We start from the raw sequence: 27,195 nt of genomic DNA on the forward strand, positions 1-27,195 counted from the left end.
CTGAGTGGACAGCTTCACTTTCCCAGACAAAAAATATTTTTTAACAATTCAAAAGTCAGTGTTAACTGCCCAAAATTCTAAATAGTCTTTTTCTATGTTGCTGTCAGCTGTTATGTTGTTGTTGTTGTTGTTTTATGCTGCTATGAAAACGAACAACAACAACAACAACAACAAAACTTTGAACATTCATTTTTTTTTTGTATTGAGTCTACTCAAATGTCCAACAAATAACACATTTACAACACCGCATTGAACACATCGTGGTAACGTAACTGACCTTCGTCAGATGCTCTTAATTACTGAGCAGAACCTGAATGCATCATAATATAATTCAATGCGCATACTGGAGCACTGTCCGACACAATATGGGTGAAACACAGTTACTGCAGTAGCCTCTGAATTAGTAATAATTAGGAACTGGGGACTTTTTTTTATTGAACAGACGACTTGTCCAGAGAGTAGCGCGGCCAGATGACAGCTAACGCGGGCTCCAGCCTGCGCTCTTTAAAGGTAAGCTAATGTTGCAGACATTAAACGAATGAAGAAGTAGGCAGTGTTTCAGCCGCCTTTGGTAGTTTCACTCTCACCATTCTTAGAAAAAAAACTTTTGATGTCCTGGGCCCCTGCTCTGCTGCTTCTACTCCTGGACTCCTTTTCCACTCTTTTTTAGTGTCCAGACATGTGTTTTTTGGGGGCCATCCTAGCCCTGCTGGAGTTCGCTCGCGCTCACTTACCTTCGCTGAGGAAGAACAAATCTTGGTGTGGACCAAACCATTTTTTTAACAGGGGGCAAAGGCGGTTATTGAAATTATTAAGATTAGAAAATTGTATGCCTTGTGGCTTTTTTTTTTTTTTAATTCGGATTCATTCGTATGAATAAATATTATTTTAGTGTATGTATGATAATTATTTGTCATAGAAGCTACTGGAGGCTGTGTGTGGGCCCTAGAGGGCTGTGGGTCTTTATAATCGTCATCACCTTTACCCCCAATACGACGGCGCTGGGCGTGGTTGATATTTTATAGATAATTTTAAGCACTGCATTCTGACACTTTTATACAAAATCATATCCTGTTATTTTGTTTTTCTTATTTCTTAAAGGTCCATCACACCTGCATTTACCTCCATCCTCTCCCTTTCAAACTGTGTGCTTTGGTCACCTATCAGCCTGAATACTCCACAGAGTAGAAGAAGCTGCTCATAGTGAATTTTTAGAGTATCAAACTCTCAAAACCTCTCAGGGATTCAGCTACAGACTCTGGGCTCAAGGACGAGCTGGTCCCAAAATCCCACAGAGCCATTTGACTCTATTATTAGTCTGGACTTCAAGGCCAACTTTCAGAGAGGCTCCTCTACATCCCTGCTCCACTTTCTCTGCCCCTGTCTCTAGCTCTCCCTTCCTCATCACCATGAGGATGATACCATCAGAGTCACAGTCCACAGAACTCTGACAGCTCACCTGACCGATAAAAATGACTCACAGCCTCTGTCCTCACTCAGAGAATGTGCTGCTGGACAGGAAAGAGAATCGTTGGTGAAAGAATGTATAGCTTATGTAGACATGCTTTTATTAACAATATCATACAGATGTGCTTTACTAGCTTTGTTGTACAGATGGGCTCATTGTGGTAGTATGCTCCTGGAGCACCTAGAGTAGGGAGTGACCACAGGTTAAGTTAATATTTATGCCCAATAATGAAAAGAAGTAACTGTGTAATGCAAATAACTCCAGTTAAGCACTTGTTAGAGTCGAGGTATACATTTCAGTCATAGTGAGGGAGATAAATGATTAAATGAGAAAGAGAGATATGTGTATCTAACAATTTCTCTGCAGATAAGGAAAATCTTAAGACCAGTTGAAAAATTGCTAGAATATACATTTTGCACATTTGGATCTTAGTGAAGTTTTAAGTAGAGCTACAATATACAAAAGCAAGAAGGGAGAGTGTGACAACGAACATTTGGAACTTGTAATTAAAAAAAGAAAAAAAGATTGTTTATCACCTGAACAAAAGTTTAAAACCACAGGCTATTAAAGGAGGACTTTGGGGCTGAGGACTGCAGGGCTGCTGGGCTGCTGGGCTGAGGACTGCAGGGCTGAGGACTAAAGACTGCTTGGCTGAGGACTGCTGGGCTGTGGACTATGAATTTAGGACTGCGGAGCTGAGGACTGCTGGGCTGTGGACTGTGAATTTAGGACTGCGGAGCTGAGGACTGAGGGGCTGAGGACTGCAGAGCTCAGGACTGCGGGGCTGAGGACTGAGGGGCTGAGGACTGAGGGTCTGAAGACTGCAGGGATGAGGACTGCTGGGCTGAGGACTGCCCGGATAAGGACTGTAAAGCCTAGGACTGCCGGGATGAGGACTGCGGAGCTTAGGACTGCCGGGATGAGGACTGCGGAGCTTAGGACTGCCGGGATGAGGACTGGGGGGCTGAGAGCTGGGGACTGCTGGGCTAAGTCCTGCGGGGCTGAGGACTGCGTAGCTGAGGATTGTGGAGCTGAGGACTGCTGGGCTGTGGACTGTGAATTTAGGACTGCGGAGCTGAGGACTGAGGGGCTGAGGACTGCAGAGCTCAGGACTGCGGGGCTGAGGACTGAGGGGCTGAGGACTGAGGGTCTGAAGACTGCAGGGATGAGGACTGCTGGGCTGAGGACTGCCCGGATAAGGACTGTAAAGCCTAGGACTGCCGGGATGAGGACTGCGGAGCTTAGGACTGCCGGGATGAGGACTGCGGAGCTTAGGACTGCCGGGATGAGGACTGGGGGGCTGAGAGCTGGGGACTGCTGGGCTAAGTCCTGCGGGGCTGAGGACTGCGTAGCTGAGGATTGTGGAGCTGAGGACTGTGGGGCTACAGAACCTCGGGCTGAGGACTGCAGAGCTGAGGACTGGGGGGATGAGGACTGCAGAGCTGAGGACCTTGAGGGTGAGGACTGTGGAGCATAGGACTGCTGGGATGAGGACTGCAGGGATGAGGACTGCGGGGCTGCAGAGCTGCTGGAGACTGGAGGTGACTGGGGAGGAGGAGGGCTATGGGGAGAGCCTGAAAGACAGCTCACATCAGAAGAGAGGGCATTAAACTTTGACAGCTATGAAATGATTGGCTTACGACTGAAGCACAGTCACTGTGATTGGATAGAGAGAAAAGTTGACACGCCTCTGGTCAGCTGATAGAGAGAAGCAGGAAAGAGTGAGTGAAGGGATGGAAGAGTGTGAGCACCCAGTCTTCCTAACTGAACTTTTGCTAAGCTTCATTGCAATAACCATCAGACAGCATCTGTGGGAAAAGTGTTTCAAAAACAAAAAAACAAACTCAAAGTCCTTGTCTCCTTCAACCTCACAAAACTGCCCGTTTAGACTTTGCCAGGGAGCATAAAACACGGCACACTTAAAGGTGGAAAAAAGTTTTATTCTCTGATGAGAACAAATTGAACCTTGGTGGTCCAGATGGCTTCCAACATTACTGGCATGACACAGAGATCCCACCTGAGATGTTTTCTACCCGGCACAGTGGAGGGGGGTCCATCATGATTACAGTCTATGCTCTATATCTATGCTTCCAATAGGCGTTCCACTGGGGGGGGTGCGTTTCATGCGAGGGGTGCAGAATATGGCACAACACCGGCTCTTAAACTCCTCAAACTTGCAACACTGTATTCTCCTCCCTCCTTGGTTCACTGAACAGACGCATAAAACAGTCTCAAAATGTCATTGAGAGCAGTGGAAGTGTAGCTTTCAAAGTTGATATCCACGTTTTTCTGAGCTAAGAAGTCTCTTAATGTTTCAACTGTCCATTTCGTGGTTTTCTTTGTGTTCACCTCGTCTTTGTCCTCCTTTGAAATTGTTCAATTCCTCCGGTGTCACCTCTTTGTGTCGCATCTCCTTATTCTCATATCCTTTTCTCTTCTCTTCTTCTTCTGCTGCATCCCAGTCTTCAAAATTATCGAATTCACCAAACAGGTTGAAGGAAGCCATGAAATCGTTCATTTTGTCTACTGTCTATGAGCTCGACGATTTAAAGTTGCCACGGTTACCAACTACTGTTTGATCCAGCACAGTTATTTAGAGCCATCAGGCTTTTTGACCGGAACTTCTGTTCTAGGTGTCCATTATCACCTTTTAACGGACACCCTGCAGCCAATCAGAATCGAGTATTCACCCAGACCATGGTATAATGTGTAATAACTTGTAAACGGTCTGTTGTTTTTCCTTTAACGGTTCGTTACGGCCGGACTGCGGCATAATTAGTGTAAACCACTGCAAAGTATAGTATGACATTCTACCGTTACATTCTGTATTTCACCTCTATATTTCCACCACCTTAAATTCTATTGCTTCTCATCATTCTTTATACTGTATTGTGTGTGTGAGATGTTAATCTTTGATGTGTTTTTTTCTTTTAAGTGACCCTAATACGTCTTCTTACACCGTCACAAAATGATAATTAATTCCTCTCAGAAATAATAAGTATTCTCCACCACTGACTGTTTCATATAAAATGCTGCTTCTGGCAATATTTTTGCAGCTTAGTAACTGAAATGTCAACATGTCGGCTACTCATGGTTTGTTTTGTACTATTAAAATTAAGTTTGAAAAATAAATCAAATAAAATATAAAATAAATCCTATTTCTCCTTTGTTACATAATAAACCTAACAGAACAGTCATAGTACATACTACATTCAAGTGTAGTAGGCAGTACGCAGGGCCTACTACATACTACCCTTATACACAGTATGTAATGGGCGAAGTCGAAAACAGCCTGCTTTCTCCTTGTGACATCGCACATGTCTTTGCTCCAGCAGTTTCCATGGTGATAGTAAATCTCAATTTATTTAAATGGGAGCGAAAAAAGGGAATCTTTTTTATTTCCATTGGTCTGAAACTGCAAAAGAATTTAATACAGCCAAAAATATTGTGATATAGACCTGAAAAGTTGTAGCCGCATAGTCCTTTTTCATGGGAAATGGGTAATCAACAAGTGTTGTTTACACATAAACATCTACTTTATTGACTTCAGATGTTATTTCTGTGAACATTAACTGTATATTGTTCAATTGATCATTAGTAGAGCTTCCATTTTAACCTTATAGAGACTCCGTAACAAAACGGAAAAAAATGCCCCAGAAAAGGCAAAAACTCCCCCCAAAAACCCTAAAAAACACCAAAAATGGCAGCCATCTTAAATTTGAAGGTTAAAATAAGGTCAAATCAATATGTTACCCCAAAATATGTATTTCCTAACAAAAATAAGGTCTGAAAACATGTATTGTCCATTATTGTATGTCTTGATGAGCCTTTTAAATGATCATCACCATTAACTTAACAGAACTTAAAGGAAGAAGTGGCTCCGAACTCTAGCTGTGTTTTCTCTGCCATTGTCACAGTGTCACACCTCTTCTGGGTTCTCGTCCAGTCATTCCAATCATTCATTTCGAAACAAAATGTATGATAGGGCTTACTTATTGCTGCCCAGCTGCTAATACAGACCACGGACATTTCTCATCACAGTGTCAGTGCACTATGTGTATAACTTGCTACCAGTGTAAAGATGACTTTTTGACAGTTTTTTGACAAAAAAATATGACCTTCCCTACCTTTAAGATTTTGATCAGGTCTGTCTGTTGGTGCTGAGATACAGGGTCAGTCTCATGAACTATATGTAGTGAACAGGAAAATGAGGCTGCACCAGAGATCTCTGTAAATGCATATTCTTGACATAGTGTGGATGAATTTGTGTCAAACTGAGAACCAGGATGACTCCTGATCCTTCCCCATTAACAAACTGCTCAGAAAGAGGGGAGAGGAGAATGGAGTCAGAGTCATACATTTTAAGATATTTGGTCAAACAGATAGCACCTCATTTCCAACGAGAGGTAATGAAGTATTTGGAAAATTCAATACTAAGACATTATTTTGAGTGACAAACTATATCTGTAAAGTACCCTCATGGTTTGGAAGGCAGCAGCGTGGGAAAAACGACTAAACACAGTTACAGAGTACCTTGTCAGAAATGTCTGAGCGCACTGTTACAAAGTACCCTGCTGCGGCAGTGAGGGAAAAATTGGTGAGTAAGCAGTTGCAGAGTACCATGCTCCTTCTAACAGATATTGAAATGTAGGAAGACAGTAAAATTGACACTCAGAAGTATGTTGTATACCTCAACTCATTTCCATCATTGGTCAGAATGAAGTCTCCACATTGAAGCTTTCTGTGTCTGAAATGTAAAAAGAAACAGAAACTCTGAGCCAGCACCAGGACAGTGAATATAGGGCGCCGTTTGTAAAGCAGCACATGCTTAAAAACAAAAAACAGCAACATTTTGTCACATTTAGCTTCAAACCATGTGCAAAAAAGGGTGTAATTTTTTCTAGTGACCTTTTATGACATTTAGAGCAATATGTGTCATCTTAGAAATATCTTGAATAGTTAAATGTAAATATTAAATGTCACATGTAAATGCTATTTATAATTATAAATGCTGAATATAAATATAAATTTTAAATATTAAAATAAATGTTAAATATGAATATACAGGTTAAATATAAATTTAAATATAAATCTTAAAAATAAATTTAAATGTTAAATCTAAATCTTTATCTAAATGTTAAATCTAAATGTTAAATATAAATCTAAATGTTAAATCTAAATATTAAATCTAAATATTAAATCTAAATCTCTCAGAAGCAAATAAATATTTAGCCAATATGCAAATTGAAACCCCCGGTAACAGGAAATACCAAAATAAAAGCTCATGGAACTACCATTGTGGTGTTCAACATGTTATCATGCAGTGTCAGAAATAAACGGCTGCTAGCACAGCTGATAGAGGGAATCTGAGATATTTAACTGTGGTGTTTTGGCGGAATGAAATAAAAAGATATATATCACACAAAATGTCGAGGGAGGCTGGTATGGCTGAGAGCATAGGAAGGGCTGTTCTGGCAGCCATATGACAATTTTTTACGGCGTCAGCTACATCGCCTGCTGCAGAGCAATTGCACTTGGTCAGTTTTTCCAACTCCCCTTGCATTAGCTCAAGTATGACAAACTTACTGCAGACGACCTTAGTTAGCCCATTCGCTAAAGTGCCCTTCATGCTTAGCATATCTGCTTCGTCTTTTATTGCTAAGCATGTACACGTTGAAAAACAGTACAGAAAATGTAGTAGTTAATGCATTGTTTATGTCACTACAGGCTGCCAGGAACTCTCTTATTCCACCCATAGACTGTATAAAACATGGATGTAGTCTCGCTGACATCACCCATCTGTTTCTGAAACGGAAAATGAAGCACATTGGCTAAAGTGGCCATATTGGTAATGGCAAGGGCTTCGCCTACAGCCATAGGGCGCTGTCACATGACCCTCAGCTGTGCCTTTTATTGGGGGAGCTCGTGATCTTAATATTCTCTGAACAACGGCCGCGTTAGAAAAAAATTCACCCCCGGTACAGTGGGTGCCGGTAGTAAAATTAGTGACTCAAACAGAAGATGTTTTTTGAACCAGGCTGTAAATAGGTTAATTTCTGCTTTAAAAACAGCTTTTTTGGCTTGGTGTGTATGTGACTTCCGCTTCTTCCGGAGCCAGCCTCAAGCTCCGGAAGAAAACTCCAGAAACAGCAGATTTTAGCACTTCCACATTGTCTCATATTCTCAGACCGGAGGTTGCCGCGTGGTTCCAGCCACACCGTCCACCTCCACAGGGACATCATACCACACGGTATACTCCCCCAGTGACAACTTCGGGTTTCCCCCCTTGTAGACTTGGGTAAAGTCAGAGTTAGATGTCACATCTACAAAATCACAGCACACATCTTCACAACAACTGTACTCACAGTTTGATTAAACAACTAACTAACTTAACTAACATATTTCTCTAAGGTAAGAGCTTTAGTATATTTAAAAGATATGCTTGATCATCGGGGTAAGTTTGGTGCCACTACAGTTAAGAACAATGTAGTGAGTACAGTTGTTGTAGACGTAACATCTAACTCTAACTTTACCCAAGTCTACAAGGGGGGAGTATACCGTGCGGCTTACGCATTACTTTGTTAAGTATACCTTGGATAAGTACATCAAAAGTAAACTGAAAGTGTACAGTCTTGAAAATAAGTATACTGATAGCATACTTTAATAAACTTCTTTTTTGTAAGGGATGCTAAGCATGAAGGGCACTTTAGTGAATGGGCTAACTAAGGTCGTCTACAGTAATTTTGTCATGTTTGAGCTAATGCAAGGCGAGTTGGAAACACGGACCAAGTGCGGTTGCTCTGCGGCAGGCGATGTAGCTGACGCCGTAAAAAATTGTCATATGGCTGCCAGGACAGCCCTTCCTATGCTCTCAGCCATACCAGCCTCCCTCGACATTTTGTGTGATTTATATCTTTTTATTTCATTCCGCCAAAACACCACAATTAAATAGATCAGATTCTCTCTATCAGCTGTGCTAGCAGCCGTTTATTTCTGACATTGTATGATAACATGTTGAACGCCACAATGGTAGTTCTGTGAGCTTTTATTTTGGTACTTCCTGTTACCGGGGGTTTCAATTTGCATATTAGCTAAATACTTAGTTGCGTCTGAGAGATTAAGATTTAACATTAAGATTTAACATTTAGATTTATATTTAAATGTATATTTCACATTTATATTTAAAATTAATATTCATATTCAGAATTTATATATATATATATATATATATATATATATATATATATATATATATATATATATATATATATATATATATATATATATATATATAATTTACGTGTGACATTTAATATTTACATTTTACTATTCAAGATATTTCTAAGATGACAAATATTGTTCTAAATGTCATTAAAGGTCACTGGAAAAAATCACACAGGTTGTTTTTTTTGCACATGGTTTGAAGCTAAATGTGATAAAATGTTGCTGTTTTTTTTTTTTTTTTTTTAGCATGCGCTGCTTCACAAACGGCGCCCCATAAGTGAGTGCGTGCTGCTTAAGTGCTGTACTGGCTTTGGAAGTTGTGGTTTGGGGGATTACTCCGACAGAAATCCGGGAAGGGGGGAAGAAAGGCAAAAAGGGACGTAGGGGAAAAGAACACGTGTGTGTGTGTGTGTGTGTGTGTGTGTGTGTGTGTGTGTGTGTGTGTGTGTGTGTGTGTGTGTTAGGTTTGTGCCTCTCACACACAGAAAAATCTGTCAGTTCTTCTGAAACAGCTGCAGAGAGAGTTCTTAAAACCAGGATGATTGGACGGTCTCTCAGCGGCTGACACGGTCCAATCGTCCAGAGCTTCTCACAGAGACTCAGAGCCTGTGATTAAATCTGATGAAATGTACGACCTGAGCGTTTCAGATTGGGCCCAAGAATCTGTCCGATCTTTAAACATCCAGAAACCAAAAGCTTTCCTATCCTTCGCTCCTCACCTCAGTCTCTGCTATCTCCCAGACCGCTCCAACTGAAGGGTCATTTCCTCTAAACTGACCCTCGTACATTCCGTGAAGCAGGCACCACTCCTGTCTAGATGATTTATATCTCACTGAGAATTAGATTCTGTGGATAATCTGAATATTAACCCCGTGATTATTTTTGCTCTGATTTTGGCGTCTAACTGTTAACGTGGAGCAGAGACGGTCTGAACTCTGTCCTTTCTGTGTGGCTTGTCCTTCTCTAAAGTGCCTCTGGGATTAAAACAGGATGCTCTCCTCCTCCTTTCTTTTTATTAAACATCTTCAGAGGATTCTACAGCACTGATTCCTTCAGTGGTCTCTTGTGGTTTTTCTCTCTGATCACACCGGGACAAATCCCACAGTGAGTGGGTTTTAGAGGACTTGTCTGCATGTCAACAAATGAAGCAGATATTTTAAATTAAAGGCACATATAAAATGATCTTTCCTCTACTTAAATGAGGACATCATTGAACATCTCATAACTGATCAAAAAGTCAGATTTACTCCACTTCAGTCAGTGTTCGGAAGGGTGTTTTAGAGAAGTTACTTCTTCAAGCTGCCACATGAGGGCGCTGTTCTTAATGTGTGAGGTCAAAAATATCAGTCTGCAGCATCTACACAGGATCATCCGAGCTTCAGGTTCTGGTTCAGTTGGCTTTACAACAGAAAATACTGTGGTCAGTCCCTAATCCTCCAGAAGGGGGTTCGGTTGAGACACTATTTGTTCTTTTTCTATTTTTTTTGACTACTGAAAGACTAAAAAAAAAAAATAAATAAATAAATAAAACATTTTATATTATTTTAAAATAACAGGAAAAGTAAAAATGAAATGAAGACTATATTCAGTCAGCTTAACGACTGATTTGATCGATCTACTGTCATGGACAGTGAAAAGAAGGATCAAACTATCAGATTTAAAACTAAGTTTGTGTTTTATGACGTTCTTAGCTAATATATAAAAACCAAATGAATGAATGAAAATAAATTGCTTCAATGGGCTCTTTTTGAAAAAAAGAAACAAAACAAAACAAAACAATATATATATATATATATATATATATATATATATATATATATATATATATATATATATATATATATATATATATAATTCTCTTTATGCAGAAATGAATGAATGAATGAATGAGTTAATTGATTAATGAATGCCAACCTCAATTCTGAGTTACAGGATTATAAATCTCAACTGATGAGTGTTTGATCCAAGGACAATCGCTGCATGAAGTCATGGGTCAGAGGTGTGTCGTGGGTGGGGACACCGTCGGATGCGGGGTACACACTCACTCACCCCGGGGCCCATTGCCTCCCACCTTCCCAACGCAATAACACTCACTTTAGGAGACGTGAGCGTCGCGTATTGATCACCCGTGCTCCCTCCCCCTCTCTCCTACTTTTCTTCACCCACTACTTTTTCAGTCAAGGTGGTGGAGCGCACTACGGCCGTGGGATGCAGCCTCTCATCTCCGACGCATGAAGAGCGGCGCTTGGAGCTGCCGCAGCACGCCACGGCTCCACGGCTGAGGACCAAACACGGGGAGAGGAGACGGCACTGTTGGACTTCTCTAAAAGGATTTACCTCCTCCTACTTCGCTTCACTTTTTGAACTTCTCACTTTTCTAACCAGAAGAGAGCAGGACCAGTGGTGTTCAATGCGCAACCATGCTCATCATCTCGTCTCGCAGTGCGCTGCTGTCCGTCTACTACCCGCAGATCTTCCTCATCCTCACCAGCGGTAGCTACCTGTACGTTTACTCTCAGTGCACTTGTTTTTTTCCAGGCACAGCTCGGTTTGATCAGCAGGCTGCTGGATGAGCCTGACGCGTACTTTGGCACATTACGCATAGATATCGGAGCTCAGAGCGCACGTTGACAGTACGAGCTGCGGGTGTTTTACTTAACGTTCCTGAGTCAGCTCTGCTTGATTGAGTTAATGCCCATTTCATCCTTTCTCGTGGTTTTTTGTTGCTTTTGTGTGGCGCAAAACTCTCCTGGATTCTGAAAATATGAAGCTCAGAATATCCGGTTGGAAATGTGTGATGTGTTGTTTAATCATTTTCATCTTATTCCACAATTCAGTTCCTCTCTGCTAAAGAACATGAGCTGTGGGTTTGTTCCCAGAACACAAGCATTTCATTCTTTTCCATTCCAACTTTGAGCCATAAAAGCAGCAGAGCCCATGAAGACTGGGGCCAATATATGATCTATATTATTCTTCACATGTTCATGTATGAGCTTAGCTGATGAGATAACCTGCTCTGATAGATTTACACATTACACCACAACCACTTTGTCACAGGAGCACCTCGTCAGGCATGGGAAAGAAGTGGAGAGCAGCATATGGAAAAGAGTCATGCTGGAGCTCTGCATGTAGGCACAGGGATATGTAATGAGCTCTTTCTCATGGCAGAGACCCAGAGCCTCACCAAGAAAATGATTGCTGCACCATGCACGTCTCAAATTCAGTGCTGAGGCAGGTTCTGACACTCTGAAGAGCTGTGGTGGTTCAGTGTTATCTGGAAGAGAGAGGGCGTTTTAAATCACTTCCTGTGATGAGCTCTGATTTCTTTTATCTTTTTATTCTGGTCCACTGAGTTGCACATGATGGGATACTGTGAAGGTGATCCTTTGTCCCAATTGTATTTGTTACTTTAGTTTTGTCCAAATGTATTAGAAATTAAGCTGAAAAGGGTAAATGCAAATCATGTCCAAGTAAAGTCTCTGACAAAATATGCTGTTTCTGCACATCTCCTTTGAATGTCTAGAAGTCCCCGTTTTAACCCCTGTCTCTCTGTGTGCAGGGCGCTTTCCTCTGTTGTTGCTTTAGGAGCCAATATTATCTGCAACAAGATCCCAGGACTGGCCCCCCGTCAGCGAGCCCTCTGTCAGAGTCGCCCTGATGCCATCATCGTCATTGGTGAAGGAGCCCAGCTTGGCATCAACGAGTGTCAGTACCAATTCCGCTACAGCCGCTGGAACTGCTCAGCGCTGGGCGAGAGGACCGTCTTTGGACAAGAGCTCAGAGTAGGTCAGTCTGTTTTCATTTCAGTCGCACACATTCACATATTTAATCAGTCTTAGCAGAGATAGAAGAAAGTCAGCAAAGAGGACACAGTCAGAGGGAGAAAGATTTTCAGTGAATAAAAGAAATACAAAAAGCACCACCTGGATTTCTTCATCAGAAGAAACATACTCAAGTCGAAATTTTAAAAGCAAACTGATGTTTGATTGAAAGGTTAAGTTTGTCACTCAGCGAGGCTTTATCTCCAGTCTCAGCAGAGCAAAATGAGACACTTGATCCGACTTAAGGCTCCAAGAAGCCAAGAGGAGAGCGCCCTACGTTCAGTGCCATGGTCCCCTCTCATTTAGCTGCAGAATGTAGTCGTTTCTGCAAACTGGACTCAGCAGCATGAAGCAGACTCTGAAATAGGGGGCCAAGCTTCAATAAAAGTAATTCTGGGACAGCACACACCTGGATCATCAGGGTTTTTTTGCCTCTCAGAAACATGCTCAGAAACAGAAAGGGTGCATCCTCTTTTGGGGTTAATGAGGTTTCAGCAACATGAAGGCATGTCACAAAGTGTGTGCTGGCTTCCCTGTGAGACTGGCTCTGATGCAGATCTTTGTGCCACCTTCTGAGTCTGAAACACTCAGTTTGACTCCACATCCTTCCTCCTTCTCTTCCTCGCTCAGGCCTGTTTGCTCCTAACCTGAACCTCTTCTATAAATTGTGTTTCAGGCTGAGATGTTTTGTTACGGTCTTGCTGTTGGTTTGGATTCATGTTTAATCCAGCAGCTCTGGGAGCAATCACTTTCCTCGAAACAGGAGAGGCAGACAGACGTCTGAATACCTTCCTTTCCTCTGTCAGAGGAAAGTGTCTTTTGTTTTGTGGTGTGTAAACCAGCTCAGACCCTATGGAGCAGTTTGGATCTGTATGTACTGGCAGGAAGATTTAAAGGTTGTAGTAAATGTAGAGACACCTTTTTGGTTCAGATGAACTCCGGATCCTCAGTTTACCAACTCTGTTGTTTAAGAGAAGAGTAAGCCGTTCCTCCATCTGATGGACCTGCAGAGTCTGTGCTCTCATTAGGCTCTGAGAGAGAGTAGAGGGATTCATGAAAACCACTAATTGAAGTCAGGCCGGCAGCTGGATGGCAGCAATGGAGCCTGCATGCTCGGCCGTACAATGAAAACAAATCACAGCGTGGAGAGATGGCTGTTTGGCTGTGGCATGCGCCCCGTGCCTTGAAAAATGCTCAGCATACAGCATATCTGAAAGGGTGCTGGACTTGGCCCAATGAGAGAAGACTTCAGACTTTGTTATGGATCAGGGAACCACAGGCTCAATGGTTCCTGAGAGCGAGTTTGTCAGGTTGGAGAGGAGCCATTAGAGATGCTGTGTATAAATACTCAGAGCTGTCGAGGAAAACTAAAGGCTCACCTTATCCCGATTGGTCAGAAGGATGTCTTCTTCTTCTCCACCCTGCCATCAATAACAATGTCTTTATTCTCAAGTTCAAGTTCAAAGGGCACCACACAGAGAGCTTGAACAGGTCTGCCCACAAATGATTTCAACATGCTGAACAGTCATATCACTGGCTGAAACAATGTGGACCGCCTAAAACAGAGAAACTCTAGTCAGACTCATTAAAAGCCTCCAGTCAGTCTGTAGATCTCAATTGGGTTTGAATCACTCTGATGATTATATGACCAAAGCTGGGTGACACTGAGTAACACTGAGTAACACTGAGTGACACTGAGTAACACTGAGTAACACTGAGTACCACTGAGTAACACTAAGTGACACTGAGTAACACTAAGTGACACTGAGTAACACTGAGTAACACTAAGTGACACTGAGTAACACTAAGTGACACTGAGTAACACTGAGTAACACTGAGTAACACTGAGTGATGCTGGGTGACACTGAGTAACACTGAGTAACACTAAGCAACACTGAGTGACACTGAGTAACACTGAGTAACACTGAGTGACACTGAGTAACACTGAGTGACACTGAGTAACACTGAGTAACACTGAGTAACACTGAGTGACACTGAGTGATGCTGGGTGACACTGAGTGACACTGAATGATGCTGGGTGACACTGAGTGATGCTGGGTGACACTGAGTGACACTGAGTGATGCTGGGTGACACTGAGTGACACTGAGTGATGCTGGGTGACACTGAGTGACACTGAGTGATGCTGGGTGACACTGAGTGATGCTGGGTGACACTGAGTAACACTAAGTGACACTGTGTAACACTGAGTAACACTGAGTAACACTGAGTAACACTGAGTAACACTAAGTGACACTGAGTAACACTGAGTAACACTGAGTAACACTGAGTAACACTGAGTAACACTTAGTGACACTGAGTAACACTAAGTGACACTGAGTAACACTAAGTGACACTGAGTAACACTGAGTAACACTGAGTGACACTGAGTAACACTGAGTAACACTGAGTAACACTGAGTAACACTGAGTAACACTAAGTGACACTGAGTAACACTAAGTGACACTGAGTAACACTAAGTGACACTGAGTAACACTGAGTAACACTGAGTGACACTGAGTAACACTGAGTAACACTGAGTAACACTGAGTAACACTAAGTGACACTGAGTAACACTGAGTGATGCTGGGTGACACTGAGTGACACTGAGTAACACTAAGCAACACTGAGTGACACTGAGTAACACTGAGTAACACTGAGTGACACTGAGTAACACTGAGTGACACTGAGTAACACTGAGTGACACTGAGTGACACTGAGTAACACTGAGTAACACTGAGTAACACTGAGTGATGCTGGGTGACACTGAGTGACACTGAATGATGCTGGGTGACACTGAGTGATGCTGGGTGACACTGAGTGACACTGAGTGATGCTGGGTGACACTGAGTGACACTGAGTGATGCTGGGTGACACTGAGTGACACTGAGTGATGCTGGGTGACACTGAGTGACACTGAGTGATGCTGGGTGACACTGAGTGATGCTGGGTGACACTGAGTGACACTGAGTGACACTGAGTAACACTGAGTGACACTGAGTAACACTGAGTGACACTGAGTGACACTGAGTAACACTGAGTAACACTGAGTAACACTGAGTGATGCTGGGTGACACTGAGTGACACTGAATGATGCTGGGTGACACTGAGTGATGCTGGGTGACACTGAGTGACACTGAGTGATGCTGGGTGACACTGAGTGACACTGAGTGATGCTGGGTGACACTGAGTGACACTGAGTGATGCTGGGTGACACTGAGTGACACTGAGTGATGCTGGGTGACACTGAGTGATGCTGGGTGACACTGAGTGACACTGAGTGACACTGAGTGACGCTGGGTGACACTGAATGATGCTGGGTGACACTGAGTGATGCTGGGTGACACTGAGTGACACTGAGTGATTCTGGGTGACACTGGGTGATGCTTGGTTAAGCTAAGTGATCCTGCGTACAGTGACTGAGTACGCCGAGTGAGGCTGCTTGATGCAGGGTGACACTGGATGGTGCTGGGTGATGCTGAGTGACGCATGGTGATGCTGGTTGACAATAGGTGGTTTTGAGTGATGCTTGGTGATGCTGAGTAGCTTTGAGTGATTCTAATTGATGCTGAGTGCAGTGAGTGGTGCTGGTTGACACTGGGTGATGCTAAGTGACTCTATGGGCTCTAATTTTGTGGCACAGCGCAAGGGGCGCAAGCCTGGCGTACCCTGCGCAGTGTTAATTTCGTGCTGTGCACCGCCGTGCGCTGCCAATTTGACAATTTGGTAGACCGTCTGTGCAGAGATGGGTGTGGCTGAGTGCCAGAGGGAGTTGTCAGCAGATTCATGTTGGCGCAGTAACAATTTTGTGACAAAAAAGTGCGCTGGAAAGTTAACCTGACAGCAGCTGGAAGTTTGATGCATATCTTACAATTAAACAATAAACAGCCTTAACATCCGATACTGAGTATATATCTGTCTTCTCTCATTTCATTTAAATCAAAGAAAAGAGGGAAAGAAAAGACGAAGAAAAAAGAGACAAAATAAATGTATGTCACTCAGGATTTACCCGTGATTTCCCATATTTCTCTGTTTTAGTCTTTATTTTTAACCTGATCTAAAATGATGGAGTACATTATTGTAAGGAGGATGAGGCGGAGACACTGGGAGAGTATACAGTTTATCACCAAAGGTTCTGCTATTTGGTGATGACAAACCAGGAGTGCAGGTGGATCAAAAGTATTCTGAATGGATAAGCCAGCTGTGTAACTGTCTCTTCATTTTTTACTCCTATTAATGACAAAGGAACAGATTAAATCTGTCCAGGGAGCTGGCTCACACGGTGACGTGCTTCGTGTCCTCCGATGCGCCCCGCTGTCCATTCTCCTGCTGCAGGGACAGCGGCTCTAACCGTCTCCGCTACTGGGTCTCTCCAGACACTGTTTCCACGGTGGATCAGTCAGACCAATCAGACGCTGCGCCTCGGCCTCAGGGCATTTAAAGGCGAGGAGAGGCGCTCATTTGATTGGTGAAAACAGCGCTCAGCTGTGTTAAACCCACTCACTGCTTTTTTCCTCCCTCTCTGCCATTTGCGCGGAGGGAGGCGTGGACGCGCACCTCTGCACCTTGACTGCTCCTCTCTTGGCACTGCAGGAAACTTGCAAAGTGCGCCGGTCACGCCCTGTCCGCGCGGCGAAGGCCAGCACAGGGCAGGTGCGCCTGCGCTTGCGCCTGGTCTACGAAATTAGAGCCCTGTGTGTTGCTGAGAGACTCTGTGTGGGGCTTCTTGAAGCAGGGTGACATTGGGTGGCGCCGGGTGATGCTGAGTGACACGAGGTGATGCTGAATGGGGCTGAGTGTTGATGAGTGATGCTAAGTGACACTGGTGACACTGATTGATGCTGGGCGGTGCTAAAGGAGGCTGTCTGTCGCTGAATGACACTGGGTGACCCTAAGTGGCGCTAAGTGATGCTGAGTGACTCTGGGTGATGCTGAGTGACACTGTGTAAAATTGAGTAATGCTGTGTATTCCTAAGTTACACTGTGTGAGACTCGGTGACGCTGGTTGACACTGGGTGACACCTGGTGATGCTAAGTAATGCCAGGTGATGCTGAGTTACCACTTGTCAGACTGAGGTGATGCGGAGTGACACTGAGTGAGGCTGGGTGATACTGAGTTACACTGGTTGATGCTGGGTGAAGCTTAGTGGCGCAGAGTGACACTGAGTGAGGCGACTTGAAGCAACTTGACACTGGGTGGCGCTGGGTGATGCTCAGTGACACTTAGTGATGCTTGGTGACGCTGAGGCAGATATCAAATAGGTTTTAAAGCTGGAGCTTCCAAAAGTTTCAGCCCATGACCTCCAAGATAGCAGCCACACATGGGGCTGTGTGCAGACACCAAAATTCAAAAACAGACAAAATGTTTTAAAGGCCTAAAAGGTCATTTAAATAAACAAAGACTACAAAAAAAGTTTTACAAAAGAAACAAAAGCTTTTTGTTTTCTCCAATCACACTTCTGGGTTCAATGTTTTAGATTAAAAATTCTCTTAGTGAGCACCCTGTGAAAAGCTTCAGATAAAAAAATTAACTATAGTATCATGATCCTCAGTCCATTTCCTTCAGTCTGTCAGGAGAAAGTCCAGAGGGAAAAACAAAAAGGTGGGGGACCCAGATGCAGATTAGAATAAAACTTTATTTTAACTGAACTCAAAATTCAAACTGGAAATCCAAACTCTAAAACAAAAGAAACAAAACCAAAAACACTGGAAAACTCACTGGGGACACAAGAGGTACGAGGCGAACGCAGACAGCCAACAGCAAACACGACAGCACACAATGAATCCACACAAAGCACACTGAACACAGAGACTATATACACAGGATAATTAACCACAGGTGCAGAACAAGACACAGGTGAAACAGATGAGGAGCATCAACCAGGGGGGTATTCCACGAAGCTGGCTAAAGAAGGCTGGGCTATCGCCGGTAAGCGTGGCTTGAATAAGCGGCCACTTCAATCTTAGCTGCAACTCGTTCCACTAACGAGGCTCAGCTGATTTTCAGAGACGCTTATTCAAGCCAGGCTGATCCAAGCTGCGGCTAAGCGCGCGTCCGCGGTAGATAAAAGGCCCCGACGTGTCGATTGTCGAAATGACCAAATCATGTCAAAACCGAGAGCGGAGACGTTTCCCTCAGCGGAGAAAACACCCCTCATAGAGTCGTATCATGACTACAACGTGAAAATCACATAAAAGGGTAACACGGTGGCAATAATTAAAGCCAGAGACGCTGCTGGTTCAAGAATATCATGCTTTTGTGTCAAATCAACACTGACTGTTTCTGCTGAGGTTGATGACCTTTTTCTTCTCACTCTGAAGCTCCTCACACTGCTGTGGCCCAGATGAGATTCTTCTTGATCAAATTAAAGCTGTTCATATATATAGGCCTATATACTTCATGGGGTGATGTTTCATCAAACACTGACTAAAACAGCAGAAAAAGACATGTAGATGAGATGTCTTTTTTTTATTAGAGATGATTCAGCTGTCAGATGAGATGTGTCAGTGATACAGTGCCCTATATTTAAATAAGGAGGAAGACACAAAGTTATGTCACCATGTGGAATCACCTTTACATTATCATCATGATCAGAACGGACCGCCGGTAAAGGAGGGTATTTCTATGGAAAATTGTGGCTGTTGTCACCTTTTATATCATAAGACAATTTCTGCCTTTATTCTGTTATATGTTGACTGTACTTCGAGGGAGACAGAAGAAAGAAAATCAATTATTTTCAAATAGTTACCACTGGTGGGATCGAACCCACGCCGCAAATAAAACGTGGATCACCGTGCGTCTGTGCCCTACTCTCTAACCTCTCAGCCACCAACTTTCTTATTATATGGACAGACAGTCTAGTATCTGACATGTCTTGACTCACGGTTATTCCAGTCTAGTATAACTGGGGCGGTTCACCTGTCAAAGGATCACGCAGGTGTCCTAAAGCGAGCTCAGGGAGGACGGAAACCTCCCGTGGAGCTGAAGGACAAAAGCTCGCTTGATCTTGATTTTCAGTATGAATACGCACCGTGAAAGCGGAGCCTCACGATCCTTCTGACTTTTTGGGTTTTAAGCAGAGGGGTATTGCACGAAAGTAGGATAAATACATCCAGGATAAATGAGCAGGCGCGGCTTGAATAAGCCTAGTCGGCGCTTTCTCGGATTAACTGGTTGCACGATTGGCGAGCCAGGATGAAACAACGCGGTTTAGTCAAGCCAGGTGTGGATCATTTGGATAAGTGCGCGTTCACAGCCTTCTTAAGAAGACCACGAGATCGATCACAGAATCACAGATTGAAAATGGAACAAGGACATGCATCTTTCTTCAAGCAGGATGAACAGGCAATGCTTCTTCACCTAAATAAAGAAGTAAAACATATAATCCACAAGAAAGGCAACACGAGTGTGGTTTAAAAAAAAAAAGCCTGGCAGTTAATAACTGACCGGCTTAATACGTAAGTAGCGCGAACATGTACAATTAAGAAACTGTACTCCACACACTGTCATAATTACAGTTTAAGGGTGTGGAGCTGATCAGCTCCGCATCCGCACAGTCATCGATGACTTTTCAAGTCCGCTAATCAATACTTGTGTTTTTCTTTAATGTGGCCCATAGAAGTGCATGTTACTCAGGTTATTTGAAGTATAATTAAGTTCAAAGAAAATTTAAACTCTGTGCCCGTGTTATCTATTAAATCAATTGTTCTTATGTCGTGTTCTGTTTCATCCCTCATCTGTCATGAAGAACAAACCTGTCTGGCCAGAAAAGAACCTGGCAGCAGGTGAAAAACAAACATAAAAATATTCTGCAGTCTGGTAAGTTACTTATGTGTAGCCCAAAGAGCAATTATCAAATGAAGTGATACATTTGTTGTCTGCTGAGAAAGAATTTCTGTACAATTTTTGCCGTGAAAAAAAGACACATCAAACCAGCACAGGGGGTGGTCCACCAAGCCAGGACCTGACCCCAGCAGAGGAGCTGGCACTCGACTTAAATAAAAGGAGGCCAGTGATGGAGGGGATCCAGGGGGGGCTGTGACAGATACTGATATACATGTTAATTAAACCTCTGACAGCAGTTTGACAAGCTGTCTTTATTAGTATGGCAATATAACAGTAGGGCTGACAATGAGACAGAATGAATGAATAGAAAGAGTGTTTAAGTTAAAAAGTGGAGTCAGAATGATGTGGGACCCTTTCACTCCTAAAGGTGGAGTCTTAAAACAGGACGATTTTCCTATTTTAAGGAGACAGTAAAGACAAAATTATATTCTGTCTGTATTGTAGTCCATTTCAGTGGTGTGATATATTCATTTTTCCTTTGTTTACCCTTTTTCTCATTCTGTAGGTTTAGGGTTGTTTTTTGTTTTTTCATCAGTTTGGTTTAGTACTGATTTCAGTGAGGCCTGTTTTTTCCATGTTCTTTATAATAATTTTAAACCTTTTATTGTAGGACTTGTATTAATAAAGAAAGGATTCTCAACAGTCTGTGTTAAAAGGTATTTTTGTCTTCATACAATCTGTGCAAATAAACAATACTAAAGTCAACCAGCAAATGCAATGACTACAGTAAGATTTGGATGCAGGATGATTAAATGATGTAATGTGTAGAAAAAGCATGGAAATGCTGTAAACCACGTTCATTTCTTACATTACAGAGAGCAGAGCCAGCGCAGGATTAATCTTATCCTGGTAGTTAGCCTGGTCTGGAGCAGGCTAGCTGCAGAGAATAAATCGCCATGGTAACTAGTCCCGGATAAATTTGGCCAGCTTTTGTTCAACCGACTTGGGGCTAACTTCATCCAGGATAACCAATGTTTGCCAGCTTAATCCCTTATCCTGGTTTTGTGCAATACCCCCCAGGTGTCAGAAAAGTTACCAAAAGGTCTCAGTTTATGGTTCTGAACAAAAACATCAAATATTACAGGTATAGATTAATTTAATGTGACACCTGCAGTTCACAAGGCGTCTTTTAGAAGCCGGTCTGACCTTCTCTGAGACGCAGCTAAGGTAAGCCTGACGTTTAGCCTGACCGGGACCAGGCTAGTCGCACTGGCTAATTTACCATGGTTACCAAGCTACGCTAGCCCTAAGCCTCGTTTGTGGAACCCAACTCTCGCTAAAGTTAGCGCGGCTAACCCAAATAAGCCAGGCTTTGAGCTAAGCCAGCTTCGTGGAATACCCCCCAGGAGGGAGACACAAGGAGAACCAAACCAACACAGGGAAACTCAAGACAGGTACTAAATACATTAAAGACACCCAAAACACTAGAAATGATCACAAGAAAATATACACATGACAAGAACCAAATCAAAAACACAAGAAGCACCATTTTAAGACAACAACAAGAGACAAAGACAACAATCCACAAGAATAACTAAGATTAACACAGGTGACACAGAAACACAGGACAAGAACAGAATTACAAGGAAACACAAGAAAACACAGAAACCAAAAACCCAAACCATGACAGTAACCAAAAGAAAACCCAGAAACACAGAAACCAAAAACCCAAACCATGACAGTAACCAAAAGAAAACCCAGAAACACAGAAACCAAAAACCCAAACCATGACACAGTCAAACTTAAATAGTACTCAAATAAACCACCATCAAAATCTAAACATTTTGTCTTTAAAGTGATACTATGGGATGGAACATGTTGGGTCCTATCACAAGGTTTAGGGCAGAAATTACCCCGACAGCAGTGTTTTTGTGCAGCAGAAGCCCAGAGCGCTTGCACCAAAGGCCCCCCTCCCTGCTCGTCAGCAAATAAACCGACTCCCACCAAAAAAATCTGGTATCGGTCTGCATTCACGCTTTAATTAGAGAATTTTAAGCGCGTTACTTTCACACAAAAACACAGCTAAATAAGGCTCTAGTTCTCATCGTGTCTCTTTGTCCTGGCAGACTACCTGCGTTTGTGTATATCGGGACACCATGCGCGCGGACTGATACACTAAGCGGCGAGCGCCTCGTAGCCAGCTGTGGATGATATCAGTTTTTTTTAGGTGGGAGTCCGTTTATTTGTGTTTTTGATCAAGTAAAAATGGCCCCGTCTGAGTGCAGAGGAAACCAGCAGAGGAGCAGGGAGGGGGTGTTTGGTGTGAGCGCTCTGGGCTTCTGCTGCACAAAAACACTGCTGTAGGGGTCATTTCTGCCCTAAACCTTGTGATAGGACCCAACTTGTTCCATCCCATAGTATCACTTTAATGCTTGAAATAAAAAAACTACAAGAATATTCAAACAAAGTCTGGGTGTTTGTAAATGAAGAAGTCATTAAAAAACAGTATTAATATATTCAACCAGTCAAAAGGACTCCAAAATAAAAGCCCACGTGGTGGAGATCTTTTCTAGGATTAGCACAAGTTGGGCAGGAAATTGTTGTGAGATTTGGAAAAATCCAATCTTATCCTCTACATCATGCTGTCAGTGGACAAGTAGAGGTCAGAAATACACATTAAGTAAATCACTACCATGGTCAATAGAGATAACTCAAGGCTTTACTAATTTTAAGCCAACACAAAGTTGTGTTTTTCTTTCTCTAGTTGACTTGATTTTAGCTCTCTGTTCAAACTTTCAGGTATCCTGCACCATTTTTCCAGAACAATCTACAGTCTGATATTGAAAAGTAAAACTTAGTAAGCCTGAATGTTTTAAACTCTCTTTGATGATGATGATGATGATGATGTAACCTTTAACTCTGTATCAGTCTGGCTGTTGGGTTGTTTGAATGCTGTGTTGCTGCCCTAACATGGACCTTCAGGTTATTTTGGTTGTGTGTGTTTCAGCGGCAGAATTATCACCTTTACTCAAAACAAAGCATCAAAAGTTTAGTGATCTAATTGAACTTTATTCACTATTGATTTTCAGTTAGAAAAATCCAAACTATTTCAAATACGTGTGATTTTCAGGATCATAAAATAAAACTTTAAATTTTGTTATCAACCCCAGAAGAGTTCCAATAAGACATACTGTTAATGAGTCTGGTTTCTTGACCTCCTGTCATAGAGCTCTGCATCCTCTTTGATTTGAACATTGGGCCTCTTAATGGATAAGAGCAGAGTTCATAACGTTAATAAGAACAAAGTGACCTCATGTACAGACGGTCTTCTAACTGTTACCCTTCTGGGATGTGAACCTATGAGATTTTGCTCTTTCTGTTCAGGCAGCAGGGAAGCAGCGTTCACTTACGCCATCACCGCCGCAGGAGTCGCCCACGCTGTGACCACTGCCTGCAGCCAAGGCAACCTCAGCCAATGTGGCTGTGACCGCGAGAAGCAGGGCTACCACAAGCGGGAGGAGGGCTGGAAGTGGGGGGGCTGCTCGGCCGACGTGAAGTACGGCATGGAGTTCTCACGCCGCTTTGTAGATGCACGAGAGATCAAGAAGAATGCCCGGCGGTTGATGAACCTGCACAACAATGAGGCAGGAAGGAAGGTGAGTTTAAGGCTCTACTGTCTGTCATTCAGTGAGTCTGTATCAGCTGAGGATGGAGGAGCTCTTCTCCATCGTTGGCCCTTGGACACACACTGAACCACAGAGGCCTAACACACAGTGTGACACTGATACAAGGAGCACAGGGAGTCAGCTTCTGGTCAGTTTTCTGCACAAAGAACAAGAGGCTTTCATTTTAGGCTCAGTCCAAATCTGATCTCCTTAAAAAGAAATCAAAATGGAAATGTATCCACGACAGAAAAGAGAGGGGAGTGTGAGCTCATGCCAAATCGCAGCAGTCACCTGTCAGTTTTATCATCTGAGAATCTTTGTTTGGCATCATAAGAGAACTGTGGCTGAAACCACCACGTAACCCGACACGGCTCTGGATGCTCAACAGGTCTGGTCAGTTTTCTCGCCATTCTGCAGTCGCCGTAACAGTAACATTTATTAGAGAGAACAGATTTTGAGGAGTGGGTTTTTCCCCAGACTCTGACATGAAGTTGGCGTTCTGAGCAGAGCGCTGAAAGTTTAAGAGTCTGCAGGGAGCTGAGCCCAATAAAAGGAAAGACATATGTGAACTTCAGACATGGATATTAATGCAAAGATGTGTTTATCTGATGTTTCCTTTTCAGATCCTGGAGGAGAGGATGAAGCTGGAGTGTAAGTGTCATGGTGTGTCTGGTTCCTGCACCACTAAGACCTGCTGGATCATGCTGCCCAAGTTCAGAGAGATCGGATACCTGCTGAAGAAACGTTACAGCAACGCTGTGCAGGTGGAGCCTGTCCGGGCCTCGCGGCTTCGCCAGCCCTCCTTCCTAAGACTCAAAGAGGCTTGGGGGTACCAGAAGCCCATAGATACAGACCTGGTCTATCTGGAGCGCTCGCCTAATTACTGTGAAGAGGACATGGCCACAGGAAGCACAGGGACACGCGGCCGACTGTGCAACGGCACCTCCACGCTTACAGACAGCTGTAACATGATGTGCTGCGGCCGGGGCTACAACACACACCACTACACACGCATCTGGCAGTGCAACTGTAAGTTCCACTGGTGCTGCTTCGTAAAGTGCAACACCTGCAGCGAGAAATCAGAAGTCTTCACCTGTAAGTAGGAGATGTTGACAGAGCCTGCAGAGGCACAGACAGTGGATGGAGGCGAAGAAAATGTGGAATTCAAAGGGGACATGGAAGTATTTATTTAACTATTTGCACATTTTTACATCCTGTTTGGGAATTCTTTAAAAGAAAGAAAAAAAGACGCAAGCTCAGAGAAGTTCTTTAAAAAGAGATGTGACTGAATTCACTCATTTCCTTACCTGTGGCTCAAACTGAAGCATGACGCAAAAGTTCTGCAGGGGAAAGGATTCAAACTGCCTTCATTTCCCTATTGCAAAACAATACTATGCAGCTTAATGTGGTCTCACAGGAGAAACAACGAAGCCTGTTTCTGGACTTAGGGTGGAAATGCTGAAGCGCTTTTGACTGAATCACACGCTCCTGAGAGACGGCGGAAAACTGGACTGTATGCTCACACTGTATCCTGTTTGAACACTGAAGTAAACAATGTTATTTATGTAGAAATACTGACGCTAAAATTCTGCGCATCAGGTAGCGAACTGATCTGCCTATAGCTGGGTCATTTTGGACCGAAACGTGACGTCCGTGAGCTAAGGTCCGTTTCTCAATGGATTTGTCATCGAGGGGGGCTAAAAAATAAATTTAGGTGAGGTGGTTTTTTTTTTAATGGCTGGGAAAATTTTTTGGAGTCCAAAATCCAAAATGGCTGTCAATGATCTTTTTAAAGGCTCAACCTACAATGATGGACAACACACGTTCAGACCTTATTTTTGTTAAGAAATATATTTCAGGGTTACATAATGATTTGACCACATTTTAACCTTCGAATTCAAGATGGCTGCCACTTTTGGTGTTTTTTTAGGGTTTTTGGGGGGAGTTTTTGCCTTTTCTGGGGCATTTTTTTCTGTTTTGTTACAGAGTCTCTATAAGGTTAAAATGGAAGCTCTGCTCATGATGAGTTGAGTGATATGCAGTTAAAGTTCACAGAAAGTTCATCTGAAGTCAATAAAGTAGATGTTTATGTGTAAACAAATTTCCCATGAAAAAGGACTATGCGGCTACAACTTTTCAGGTCTATATCACAGTTTTTTTGGCTGTATTAAATTCTTTTGCAGTGTCAGACCAATGGAAATGAATAGATTCCTTTACTTCCCTCCCATTTAAATGAATGGAGATTTATCATCACAATGGAAACCGCAGGAGCAAAGACTTGTGATGTCACAAGGAAAACGCAGGCTGTTTTCTAATTCACCCACTACATACTGTGTACAAGGGTAGTACGTAGTCGGCACTGCATACTGCCTACTACACTTGAATGTAGTATGTACTATGACTGTTCTGTTAGGTTTATTATGTAGCAAAGGGGAAATTTTCATTTATTTATTTATTTATATTTATTTTATTTTTTATACGATTTATTTTTCAAACTTAATTTTAATAGTACAAAACAAACATGAGTAGCCGACATGTTGACATTTCAGTTTTTAATCTGCAAAAATATTGCCTGAAGCAGCATTTTATATGAAACAGTCAGTTGTGGAGAATACTTATTATTTCTGAGAGGAATTAATTATCATTTTGTGACGGTGTAAGAAGACGTATTAGGGTCACTTAAAAGAAAAAAACACATCAAAGATTAACATCTCACACACACAATACAGTATAAAGAATGATGAGAAGCAATAAAATTTAAGGTGGTGGAAATATAGAGGTGAAATACAGAATGTAACGGTAGAATGTCATACTATACTTTGCAGTGGTTTACAGTAATTATGCTGCGGTCTGGCCGTTACGAACCGTTAAAGGAAAAACAAGTTTAAGAGTTATTACACACTATTGCGTGTTGAAAAGGTAAAGATAATCAGTAGTTAGGGCTGAACAATTTATCGTTTTCAGATCGAAATCGCAATTTTAGACAATGCAATTTTGAGATCGCCAAAGCAGCAATTTTTTTGCAGTGCTCCTGACTGACTCAGGATCTGTTGTGTCAAGTATTATACAGATTCTGTTTTACAAATTTGTCGACAATCTATATGTTAAAAGTGCTGGTAAGCAGGTCAACAACACAAAGCCTCTGTTTAGGAGTAGAAATTGATAAAAACAGATTATTTATCATCACTATTGATGATTAAAAAATCGTGAATTGCAATATCTGCCAGAAAAAT

At 42.7% G+C, this 27,195-nt stretch overlaps 1 protein-coding gene across 2 annotated transcripts; it reads left to right on the forward strand.

Moving 5' to 3' along the window:
* Nucleotides 1–11,011: 11,011 nt before the first annotated feature.
* On the forward strand, nucleotides 11,012–25,612 carry LOC141810748 (protein Wnt-7b-like). Of its 2 annotated transcripts, none has more exons than XM_074698541.1 (4): nucleotides 11,012–11,195; nucleotides 12,252–12,478; nucleotides 23,682–23,953; nucleotides 24,586–25,612. In XM_074698541.1, the coding sequence occupies exons 1-4, from the start codon at nucleotides 11,113–11,115 to the stop codon at nucleotides 25,063–25,065; spliced, it is 1,062 nt and encodes a 353-aa protein (XP_074554642.1). In that variant the 5' UTR covers nucleotides 11,012–11,112; the 3' UTR covers nucleotides 25,066–25,612. The 2 variants fall into 2 exon arrangements, with proteins under 2 accessions (XP_074554642.1, XP_074554643.1); XM_074698542.1 differs by having other exon boundaries at nucleotides 11,012–11,185.
* Nucleotides 25,613–27,195: the final 1,583 nt, after the last annotated feature.

Source organism: Halichoeres trimaculatus, unplaced genomic scaffold (assembly GCF_033239565.1).
Source record: "Halichoeres trimaculatus isolate MK-OKI-2021-1 unplaced genomic scaffold, fHalTri1.1 fHalTri1_scaffold_21, whole genome shotgun sequence".
NCBI lineage: Eukaryota > Metazoa > Chordata > Actinopteri > Labriformes > Labridae > Halichoeres > Halichoeres trimaculatus.

Bases quoted from the DNA above. Each gene is read 5' to 3' on its own strand.
- LOC141810748 (XM_074698541.1), top strand. From the start codon at position 11,113: ATGCTCATCATCTCGTCTCGCAGTGCGCTGCTGTCCGTCTACTACCCG. The intron at 11,196-12,251 runs GTACGTTTACTC...CTCTGTGTGCAG, and splicing joins CTCACCAGCGGTAGCTACCT to GGCGCTTTCCTCTGTTGTTG. The intron at 23,954-24,585 runs GTGAGTTTAAGG...TTTCCTTTTCAG, and splicing joins ACAATGAGGCAGGAAGGAAG to ATCCTGGAGGAGAGGATGAA.